Source organism: Abramis brama (genome assembly GCF_963993115.1).
Source record: "Abramis brama genome assembly, chromosome: 4".
NCBI classification, from domain to species: domain Eukaryota; kingdom Metazoa; phylum Chordata; class Actinopteri; order Cypriniformes; family Leuciscidae; genus Abramis; species Abramis brama.
In genome coordinates, this window is record NC_139966.1 from 5,610,189 (window position 1) to 5,622,562 (window position 12,374).

At 40.3% G+C, this 12,374-nt stretch overlaps 1 protein-coding gene across 1 annotated transcript; it reads left to right on the forward strand.

Moving 5' to 3' along the window:
- Positions 1–7,385: 7,385 nt before the first annotated feature.
- LOC311082042 (uncharacterized protein) lies at positions 7,386–8,919 on the forward strand (the record flags this gene model as incomplete). Its single annotated transcript, XM_084112786.1, has 2 exons — positions 7,386–7,965; positions 8,082–8,919. 2 exons carry the CDS (start codon positions 7,386–7,388, stop codon positions 8,327–8,329), a joined length of 828 nt encoding a protein of 275 aa, XP_083968912.1. The 3' UTR covers positions 8,330–8,919.
- Positions 8,920–12,374: the final 3,455 nt, after the last annotated feature.

The window sequence follows — 12,374 nt, forward strand, 5'->3', positions numbered from 1 at the left end:
GGAGGGAGATACTGGAGTGGTGGTTTTACTGCCGCTTCGGGACTTCACCTGTCTCCTGTGTGGCATGTCGGCAGGCGCTCTAGCGTGAGTGAGAAGGCACTTCTCTACCCAGCATGGAAAAGCGCTTGTTAGATACAGTTGTAGGTCATGTGGCAAAACATCAGATTCTGCACACCCCATACATAGCCTGCCATGTTCCCAAGTGTTACGCCCTTATTAGGGAGCAACAATGAAGGAGGAGAAAACGTTTACGGCGGTTACAATACTCTTTTATTTTCACATTCATAATTACAAAGACTGTCTCTCAAATTCTCGCAATACGCCGCAACGCTGATCAACATCTCGGTCCTGGCTAGGGATCGATGTGACAGAATGGAACGCTCAATGAGGACGCCAAACAGGACGCTTTTAATGACAGGCACACCTGTGCACCGGTGTACCCAATCCACCTGATTGCCTCAGCTCCGCAGCACACCTGTAGGAGGAGCAAAACACACCCAGACACGGCAAAGACGACAATACACAGTATACAGCCGTGACACTCCCCCCCTTAAGAAAAGGAAACTAATAAGTTTCCGCCAACAATAAGCATTCATAACCGCACCAACACATTATCTTAGTATAGGCCTATACATACACAATATGTATAGGAAAAGCGTTTCAGCTTTTCAATTCACAAATAGGCGGATAATATACAAATATATTCAATTCAAATGTCCTACCTTTTACCCTCCTTCAAAGACAACGTTTTTTCAAAATCATTCGCACGAATCCAAACACAAATTTAGTTCGACGAGCCCCCAATTGTTACGCCCTTATTAGGGCGCAACAATGAAGGAGGAGAAAACGTTTATGGCGGTTACAATACTCTTTTATTTTCACATTCATAATTACAAAGACTGTCTCTCAAATTCTCGCAATACGCCGCAACGCCGATCAACATCTCGGTCCTGGCCAGGGATCGATGTGACAGAATGGAACGCTCAATGAGGACGCCAAACATGACGCTTTTAATGACAGGCACACCTGTGCACCGGTGTACCCAATCCACCTGATTGCCTCAGCTCCGCAGCACACCTGTAGGAGAAGCAAAACAGACCCAGACACGGCAAAGACGACAATACACAGTATACAGCCATGACACCAAGTGCCGGGGACCGAAGGTTGCCGCACCGGCTGGTGCGGTAAGATGCGAAGCATGCGAGGCTACATTTAACACCAAGATGGGGTTGAGCATACATGAACTGCACGTCCACCCGGATATTCGAAACAGGAAAAGGTTACAGATGAGGAAAAGAGGAAGCTCCTCTTCTCAGAGGACGGATGGGGAGACAGGAGCTCAGACGGCCTCGGGGGCTATTAGGGATTCCTCGGCTGAGGATTGCCCTGCTAAGAGACTCAGATCCCATACGTGTACAGACAGCGATATCTTGCGGATGTCGGTCCCTCCCATTCAACCCAACTTGCCAGAGGACGGCCTCCTGATACTCCTCAGAGAGGTGGCCCGAAAAATGGTGAGCGAGGGGGAGGGCGATGACGCAGATTATTCCAACATACTTAAAGCCTGGCTGGATGGCTGCGATCAGTTACCCGAACTGGTTGATGCGGCGACGCAAAGAATACTCCAGGGGTACATCCCCGGAGGGGAGAGAGGCCCCACTAGAAGGATGCAAACCCGGTGTAGAAGGTCCAGGCCCAAGTACAGGAGGTGGCGCAACAAAAAAGCTCTTGCCCGCAAAAGCGCACATCACACCTGCCAGTACCGATACCACACTGATCCGGCCCGCCTCGCTGCGGAGATTCTAGATGAAAGGGTCAAAGGGCGCTGCCCAATTTCAGATACCATCATTTTCAACACCTTCCAGGCCAAATGGGGGGTTTCTCCCCCCTTTAGAGGACTGGGCCGGTTCAGGGCCGAAGGGAGTGCTGACAACACTCACCTCATGGGGCCACTCTCCCAGGGCGAGATCCAACTAAGCCTCCAACGGGCATCGAACGATTCTGCACCAGGGCCAGATGGGACTGGGAAACGGGACATTCTCAATTGGGACCCAGAGTGTAAGACTCTCACTAGACTGTTCAACATGTGGTGGTTTACAGGGATCGTACTGACACGCCTGAAGAAAAGTCGAACAGTGCTAATTCCGAAGTCATCTGACCCAGGAGCGGTGATGGAGATTGGCAACTGGCGGCCGATCACCATCGGGTCTATGATTCTCAGGCTCTTCACAAGGGTGATAACAAAGCGAATGGCAGAGGCATGCCCCATTCACCCTAGACAAAGGGGATTTCGTCCTACCCCCGGGGTGTGCGGAGAACATTGAGGTATTGCGGGGCCTCATCTGACACTGCAAAGAAGAGCGTAGCCCACTCGTGGTAGCATTCATCGACTTTGCACAGGCGTTCGATTCCGTCTCCCATGAGCATATCCTGTCGGCTCTTGGGCAGATTAACGTGGACCCCCATGTTGTGGGTTTGATCCAGCAGATCTACACGGACAGTTCTACAAGTGTCGAGGTCGGGAGTAAGCATACCCCTGATATAAAAGTGAGAGTGGGTGTTAAGCAAGGGGACCCGCTGTCCCCAGGGGCGTGGCCACAAGGGTGGCACGGGGTGGCAGCTGCCACCCTAAAAATGAGCTTTGCCACCCCATTTGCCACCCCAGATGACAGCTCAGATACTGATTTAATGTACAAACAGTTTTCGGAATTTGTTGATGGGTGGGCGTCGACTTACGTTCCCCCCATCGGCTTTTATTTAAAAAAAAAATCAGTCGATCAACTGCATCAGGAAAAGCACATCAAATATGATCTAGAAGGCAGATCAGAGTGAATCAATAGCAGAAAGCGTTGGTGCGGTAGCCTAACTGTGTCCGACTCGGAAGAAGAATGTGCTTGTCTTGTTCAGAGACGAGTATAGTTGTGAGAATCTCCACGCACACGAAAGCAGACTTTCCATTTGAATCGCACATTCTGACAGGTGTAATGGTATTGAAAACATTTTCATTCAAATTGCAGTGATTTCAGGAGACAGCCAAATCAGCACAATATATTGGAGATCTTCATTATATAAATGTTTTAATTAATATGGTAAAAGTTTTTATGTAACTTTTAAATGATTGACATTTTAGTTGTAACATCTCCGAGATTATCTTGACAACAGACTTGATTGCGGATTAATTACCAATTGATATTAAAATGTAAATGTATCAAAGCAAATATAGTAGCCTAAGCAAATATTAAAATGGCAGAGCTAAATATTTTTTGGGACAGTGTTCGTCGTATAGTGATGTCACTGGCTTATCTTCACCTCTTCCCCACTCCTTAACTTTTTCGCCAAAAATATCACATGTGGCAGGCCCGTGACCAAGTTTCAGCTAGAAGTTTAGTATGATTTCTCATTTTGATGCAAAGAAGCAGGCAAAGTCAGTCATGTGTCTATCTTGTTAATCTAAAAAAGTTACCTGAGTGGTGGCTATGTTACAATGAGTTATGTATATATTCAATCAATGCACTAACGTTAGCTCGTTACAATACTAAGGCTTGTCCGTGACACAAATGTTTTTTTTTTTTGAAGGGGCAAGTGAAAGAAATTGACTTCCCTGACGAACAAGTAGACTGATTAAAACTTCAGTGACAAAAAATAACTAGGAGAAACGCAAGAATGGTCATGATTTTATTACATTCAGCGTAAACAGCGATTAATAAACCTAATGGATAAATTATTTCTGGTAAATCTGAGGCCAGAGCTGAGAGAATTTAGTGGAGAAATCAAAACAAATGGGCAGCACCCACAAGAAACCCACAGAAGAAACAAATTCAATATGTTGAGTTTATTATTAATAACATATGATATACATTTAAGTAATAAAATGACTATGTTTTGCCGGATATTATCACGATTGCAAATATAACATTGATTAAAGTTAAATGTTCAAGTAGTTAATATTAAGTTAATTACATTTTAGACACATTATTGACTGTTTTTTGTTCTATTTTACCAATGAAAATAGTTCCAAATAAAGAAAAGCAGCGCTCAACAGTGTTTTACTAAATGATTCAGCGTTTTGAACGAATCGGTTGAATCAATGACTCAGTTATTAAGTAACGTGCTGCCACCTACTGGCAGATTAGTTTCATGTTTAAAAGTATCATTACATTTTTTCCAACATTTCTTATTTGTATATTCAAAATGTTTTTTAAAACATTAATCTCATAGCCTAACATTAATTATTGCAGTTGTAATTACGCAGTACAAATTATTTAATTTCATTGGTACAGCCCATAGTGTGTTATTATTAACACTGAATTTAATGATCAAATGTAAACATTTGACATGAAAGATGATGCATACATTTTATAAGGTTACAAAATTGGCCTTTTTCAAAACAATTAATGCCCTGGGATAAATGTGTTCATGCGACGAACAACCGTATAAGTCCAAAAAAACAAAAATTGAGATAACCATGGGACTTGAATGTATGTGTGCCACTTTGTATACAGAATCACTTTGGGGGGTGTTCGCGCGACCAAAACTCTGTATTTAAAAAATTTAAAATAGTCTCACGCGGAAAAACCGTTTATGTCCACTAACGAAAAATGGAGACGCCGTTTGCTTTCATGTCCGCTGCGGACATTAATAGGCAAAACCTCGGCAAAAAAAGGAGAGCGAACGTGAATGAATGGAAGGACAGAGCAAGGAAGTATTTGAGGAATGCTGGGAAACCCTATGTGAACCGGAGAGGAGAGCAAAAACAAGGAAAAGGTCCACCAAAAGAGGTGAGTGAAAACCCGTATACAAAGTATCTAACGTTAAGTTAGCGGTTACAGTCAGAGGGGCGTGTAGGCTCTGTCTACTACAGTTCATATAGCTCACTCTGTTTAAAGGATAATTTCATGAATGGGTCGAAATGAAAGCTGAGAAAATTAGGATTCAGGGGACGTTTTAAACATGTCTGTACTCCTTATAACCACGGAGAAATGAATCGAAACGCTTTAGGTGAGTCTCTAACACCAGCCCAGCTGCGTCATTCATAGATTGTGTTATACATAACGTTACTGCTGGCAGAATTGTATATACATAAACAAACATAATATGTAAATTCATCCCCAATCTTTAAGATGTTTAGAGTAGAATTTGATTGCTTTATGTCTTCACTGAAATTGGTAAAAAAAATAAAAAATAAAATAAAAAGTCATTGACGTGTTTAAAATATTTTGATATAATTTTTGGATCCCGTTACCATTTAATGCAACACGTTGTTTTGTAATATTGTATGCTATGTTATGTTTGTTACTTGTTATCTAATAAATAATAAAAATAAATTAAAAAAAGGTAATAATAAAAAAAATGCATTGATTGTGTAAGCTGATATTCTAGCAAGTAACCTTAATAGCTGCTAATAGCTCTAGTTTTTATAGCTAAAAAACAAACAAAAAAAAAACGCTTATGTGACTTTGTTTCTGTTAAGGGCAAGGTGTGCAAGGAGACGTGTCCCAGGCAATGTTCAAGCCTAACAGATGAAAGAAAACTCCAGCTCTTCACAGAGTTTTATGCTGTCTCTTATGAGAGGCAGCAGGCTATCATTCTCTCTGGTTTGGAGCAGGTAGGCTAACTTAAGCAATACATGACCATATCATGTCAACAGTATGCAATGCATTACAATGTAGGCCCATGAAATAACCAGTGAATTGAATACTACTGTATGCCTTCAATTCACTAAGACTGCACATGTGCTTGATCACTGTAAATGGTAAATTTTGTGAGGATGGATGAAGGATGACCAACATCAAGTAGGCCACCAAGTGCATTAAAGACCACAGTGCTTTGGTGCCCTAAAAGGCACACACATGGCTTATTCATTCTCCTAACCAAAGCCTACTCACATACTTAATGACCTTAACTTGACAGCATACGAAGGCTAGCCTGCTACGCTATGGTAAATGTATTTTTACTTCATGTCTTTTTACTTCTAGCACAAGGTAAGTCGCAGACGACCACGTGGGCCTGACACTGAGAATACTAAGAGGAAGTACACCTTCAAGTACAATGTGCAACAAGGAGGCCAAAGACTTGCTGTTTGTAAGCTTACATTTATGTCAGTCTTTCAACTGACCAACAGTCGCTTACAGGCAAGTTTTCTATAGCCTAGCGTTTTCCGTTTAACTTTTCATTACATGCATGATTTTAATTAGATACATTGTCCATAACATATTTATTTAAAGTTACATATCTTTGAAAAGGTTATTCAAGAAAAGTTAGGCAGTCAGTCTGAGGGAACAGAGCAGGTAGCTAAAGTCAGGTCTCCATTAGAGGACTTCAGAGGAAAACATAAGAACAGGTAAGTAAAAAAAAACAAAAAAAACTTCACCTCAGGAAAGATTAATGTGTATTTAAAATGGGTCATTTATGTAGTAGAAATGTGAAATTATTTTTTAATTTGGAGCCTTCTAGACTGAGAAAAGCCAGAAAATTAATTTTTGATTTATGGGAATGAAAGACAACAACTCCCAGAATGCACTGGGACACAGAGACGCACTGGTCTCGTAGGCTATCTCTCACGGAGGAGAACGCACATCAACTGATCACTTGGTTAGCGTCATGTAAACACTACATTCAGATTCACAAATCATAATAAATTCAGTTAGATTTAAACAAAAGATGTGCATGTAAACAATGACGATTTTTGCGTCATCGCTGGATTTTTTCCAGACAAAAAATACATAAATCTCTCGTCTCGGGGACATGAGGGAGGAAAGCACGGTAATTCGAAAATACTACAGGTTTTCTACTGATACAAAGCGTAATGCTAAATCCTGAAGTAACCCTTTAATGACTGTATGTGAAAAACAAAATCCTATAATTTAATGTCAAAGAAACAATGCAATTTTGCAAAACAGACCAGCATAGTTTATTATATTTCCCGTGTTCATGAGTTGTGTTGTTTATTTTTTAGGCCTCATAGCATTCATCCTGCAGTGAGAGAGGGGATAAGAGAGCATATCCTGAGCTTCCCACGCCAACCGAACCACTACTCACGGTTGAAGGGAGATGTGGAGAGGGAGTACCTGAGCCCTGATTTAAACCTGCTCCGCATGTTCCGCCTGTACAAGGAAAACAATCCAGCATCCACTGCAAAGTTCTGGCTCTATAGGGACATCTTCAAGCAGCAGAACCTCAGTTTTGGGCAGCCAAGAAGTGACACTTGTGCGAAATGTGACGCCCTGTTCTCAAAATTAACAGCTGCTACAACAGATGGAGAAAGGTTGAAGATCGCAGCCGAGAGTGAGCTTCACCACCGGAAAGCTGAAAAAGCGTACACCCAGTTGCAGGCTGACACAGAGTGGGCCAAAGCCAATGATGACTGCCATGTCATTTGTATCGACATGCAGGGGGTAGTGTTCATGCCAAACCTGACACACTCCAACGTGTACTATCAACGGCAGCTGGCCAACTACAACCTCTGTATCCAGGAGATGGGCACTGACGATCCTCCTACAATGTGCCTCTGGCATGAGGGCATCGCTCACAGAGGTTCCATCGAGGTGGCAAGCTGTCTTTTGAAGTGGGCAGAAACATCTTTCGCTCCCCTAGTCCAGGCAAAGGAACGGAAGCTCATCATCTATAGTGACCGATGCTGTGGGCAGAACAACAACTGGCGAGTCCTAAACCTCATGGCCCTGCTCATATCTAGAAGGTACTTCAGTCAGATAGAGCAGAAGTTCATGGTGTCTGGTCACTCCTTCCTTCCCTGTGACCGTTCATTTGCCACGCTGGACAAGAGGCGTAAGGTGTCCACACTCCACACCCCCAGCGATGTTGCCGAGATGATCCGTGGAGCCAGGCAGCAGCAGCCATTTAAAGTAACTGAGATGAAATGTGCGGACTTCAGGCAGCTCCCTGATGCAACATTAAAGCGTCCACCTGGCCTCCTAATCACATCCATGATGTGGTTGAAAGTGACAGGTAAAAAAACGAAGAACTAAACTAAAACTAAACTGGTTTTCTGAGATTAACAGTGTTGGGGATATGTGCGTGAAGGAAGAATCTTTATTGAATTTCTTGTTGAATCATGATTTCAGCTGCTGATCCATGGTGTGTCCACACAAAACGGAGCCACAGCCTTTACGAGGGATGGAAGACCTGGCTGATCACCAAACAGAGGAAGAATCAACCACCTCCAGCTCCCTTGTTCTCCACCACGTATGCTCGTGCTTACGAGGACCCTCTGCCCATCAAGAAGGAGAAGCACCGTGACCTTATGAAAATGCTAGCCTACATGCCAGCAGAGGCCCAAGCATTTTATGGGACATTAGAATGTGAAGAGTAGCCTGGTATGTGTAGGTCATGTGCAGGGTAAGGTGGGGTATATTGTGTATATTGTGTAAAAGTAATCATAAAAGTAGTTGTTGCTTATCTTGTATGCCTTATCTTATGTTGTATAATAGGAATTTATAGGTATTTATTTATTTAGTAAATGAATGAATGGGATGATTATTTATGAAATGTATTATAAAAGTTAAAGGAACAAAAAAAAGGAAGATGTACATGTAAACTAGCATGGAACTATAGCATGGAATGATGATGATGTATGTATTGTAAATATGTATTGTTTACTGTTATTACTGTTGTTTATTGTTTGTATGTATTGTTTATTGTATGTACGGTTTATTGTTTGTACTGATGTTTATTTTTTGTACTATAAGTAGGCCTATGTATTGTTCATTGTTCGTACCGTATTGTCTGTGTTTTTGTTCTGTGATTTACATGGCAAGAAATTGAAAGAAAGAAATGCTTAATATTTTCTTTAAGGTTCTGTTACTGTATTAAAACTAAGATAAAGCAATCAAATCTCCAGTGGCTTAAAATGATAGGATGAATTGGACTTATACTGTTATTCCACATTAACTGGACATATACTGTTCTTCCACATTCCAGAAATGTAAATTACTCTAATTTTTTATTTTTAAGATTGATACTAAAAAATCTTATCTCATTAGAATTGGGAAGCTTTTGTTGTCTATCTTCAAGTAAAAAAAAAAATATATATATAATATTCAGAGTCCAAATTAAAAAAAATGTATTATTCAAAATTTGCAAATATGGACTTATATGGTTCTTCGTCTCAAGCCCTCAAATATGCACAAGTATATAAAAGCTGATAGAACACTGATAGGATATTGCTTCAAAATAAATTATATTTACACCACAAAAAATAATTTTCCCCACACAGAAAAATAACTTTTTTACTCAGAGGGTTATGGGTTAGGGCTAACAGATAATGATTTAATGGCTACTGCCTTATATGTTTGACTATTTGTCTGGCTAGTGTAACTAGGTTCACATAATCAGTTACAGTTGTATATGCATCTTACAGACAATGCAAAATTTCTTTTGAGGCTCACTATTTCCTGAAATTTTTTCCAAAATGCATTGTTTTTATTTTTTGGTAATCAAAATATTCTGGATTCCTTGTCTTTTTATCAATATGAATAAATAAATAAATGCAGTTTTGTGTACAAATTAAGTAATCCATTTATATTATTTTAAAAGTAGTTGTTTTTCACCAGTAATCTACAGCAAGGCCATTTTTCCATGATTACTCCCATTACACACACATTCCCATGCTCACACATACAGACATACACACACACACACACACAAAATGCTGGAAACAGATAAGAAAATTACTATTCTTTAAAGACTTCTTATAAAACGTTAGTATCACAGCCTTCATCTTTCAGTTGAAATGGCTGATAGGTAAGAATTCATGCCCCGTGAAAAAAAAATCATCGTACGGCCACAGTGGCCTGTGTGCCCTGGCCCTGTCCAAGTTCCACCCAAGTAGTCTCTGAACTTCAATTAGTTTGTGGATTCGCGCAGGTGCAGTGTCATAATCACATCGATGATCTCACGCATCAAAACAGCAGTGCAAGATGCATGTAACGTCAGCACCAACAGAAGAACGACACTCTGTTGTCGACACTGGTGCATAGATATATACACTAGATTTCGCCTTGGCTACGGCATTCGTTCATGAACTGCCGTAGCCAAGGCGAAATCTATATGTGTATCTATGCACCAGTCTGCGCACACGTCACACAGCAGGAAGCGCGGGCGCCCTCAGATCACTTGGACGTCGCTGTGTTACAAGAGGTAAAAACAATATAAATACTGTTTGTTTTCTCACACAAACCGCTCGTTTCGTGTCTTAGGCCATCAATGTGTACTTACGATGGGGAATTGTTTAATTTGGCCTCTGTGGATGCTCTTTGAGACCGTGACCGTAGACTTGCATTATATGACTGACAGACAAGAACGGTTTGACCTAAAAATATCAAAATCTATTTGCTAGTAGATAAGTGCCCTTTTCAGAAAAGGGCCCTATGCAAGGTTCCAGAGGTAACGGCGTCGGAGCACTGAAGCGTTTTTTTTTTTAATAGTTCAAAAGTTACTATAAGATTTAATGTTATTACCTTGACAAACTATAACTTACATAATTTAAAAGATATAAGACTCACGTTTCAGTATTTGACCACTATTGTATTCTGAGAAATTTATATTGACAGTTATGTCTTAATTTGTGTCAGGAGTTATGAAATGCAAAAATGAGTCGATACCTTTAATATGAATTATGAGCGTCAGACGCTCCCATTCATAAAAAACTCCTGTGCTGTCGTCATGACAGCGATTCACAAAACAACGTCCCTCAGGGCTTTTAGCTCAAAAGTGTGCAGATTTGGAGAAATATTGATATATTCTCAGTTTACTTCAGATTTCTATTGACAGGAATTAATTTTATTGAATTTATAGCCAAATGTGTCGATGTAATCATTATGGCATGAGCACTGTATACTGATGTGCTGTGTTTTCAATTCATACCAGCAGCCTGAGGGCGCTATACTGAACATTATAGTCCATATTTGAAACACATGAAGAGCGTTCGACAATGCAGGAAATTATTAATTTATTGGCATTTGTGGTGTTTCTATTGTTGTGTGAGGGTGTATACCTTCTGGATGTAATGGCGCTCTCTCTCTCTCATTAAATTTTTTTTTTTTTTATTAAAAAAGTCAATCCATGTCTTATTCCAAATTAGGATGTTATGGTATCAATCTGAATGGGAAAACCATCGAATTGTACAATGGCCTTTGTGCCCTGTCATATGGCCTTGGTGCCCCTGAAAAAAAAAAAAAGGTGGAGGCCAAATGGCCTTGCCCCTAAAATTATATAATTCCCACCCTGATCATAAATTCATGAAATGTCCCCCATAAGCAGTATAACTTTTTTTTTTTTTTTACTTTTACATATACAATGGGAAGCCTAGTTGCCCCCCCTTTGCCACCCCAAATATAAAATCCTGGACACGCCCCTGGCTGTCCCCCCTGCTTTTCAACCTGGCCATGGACCCCCTTATCCATGGTCTCAAACGTTTCGGCAAAGGATACATCCTGGGCGATGGTCTCTCAGTAGTGTCTTGCATTTGCTGGTGGTTATAGGAGGTTCTTGCAGTGATATGGTGTACAATTTGGGACTCCTTGACTCATTCTGTCAGAGCACTGGACTCCTTAACCCTCTGGGGACCAAGGTGTTTTTGGAGCCCTTGAGATGTTCTGACATGCCTTGAAATTTGTGCTTTTTTCAGTTATTTATAAACATGTTAATGGCAAAGGTGTAAAATCACTCTATATAGCACAAACAGGGCTACCAAAATATGCGGGCAACGTGTATGTAGATGTTTGTATTTTTAAGAGAATAATGTTTATGCGTGGTTATTGGAAAAAATAAAAATGAAAGTGGCTGAATTAAGACCACAAAACACATATTAAATATGTGTCCACAAGACTTTTGTCTAATTGATGTTGTACCTTTGAGTACTGGCTTCAAAATTATGTGAAAATAGTCTTGCTTTATCGTTCACAAAAAAAAATACATTGATTTAAATGGTGTAAAACAGGTTTTGCTTGGAAAGCCAATATGCGAGGGGGGCGTGAAGGAGTAGTTTACACCTGGGTTGTCCCACCCACTCTGCATAATGACTCTGCATAATTAGCCATTCATTCAGGTGTGACACTGACTGAGCCACAATGCAAGGACAATGCCTATATAGAAGAATACTTATATTGACCATTTAAGATTTCGCTTACATCTATCTTGTAAATATGTTTAGCTATTTTATTAAAAATGTTACAATTACAACAATAATTACAATTTCAACAATATTTCAAGTGTACTCTTTCTTTGTAAAAAAAAAAAAAAGAAAGAAAAAAAAGATTATAGGCCTACATTTTATCATATGTATTCATTAGTTTGAATATAGCCAACATTGGAACATCTAACATCTTAGTCTATGACTTTATTTTTGACAAAAATAG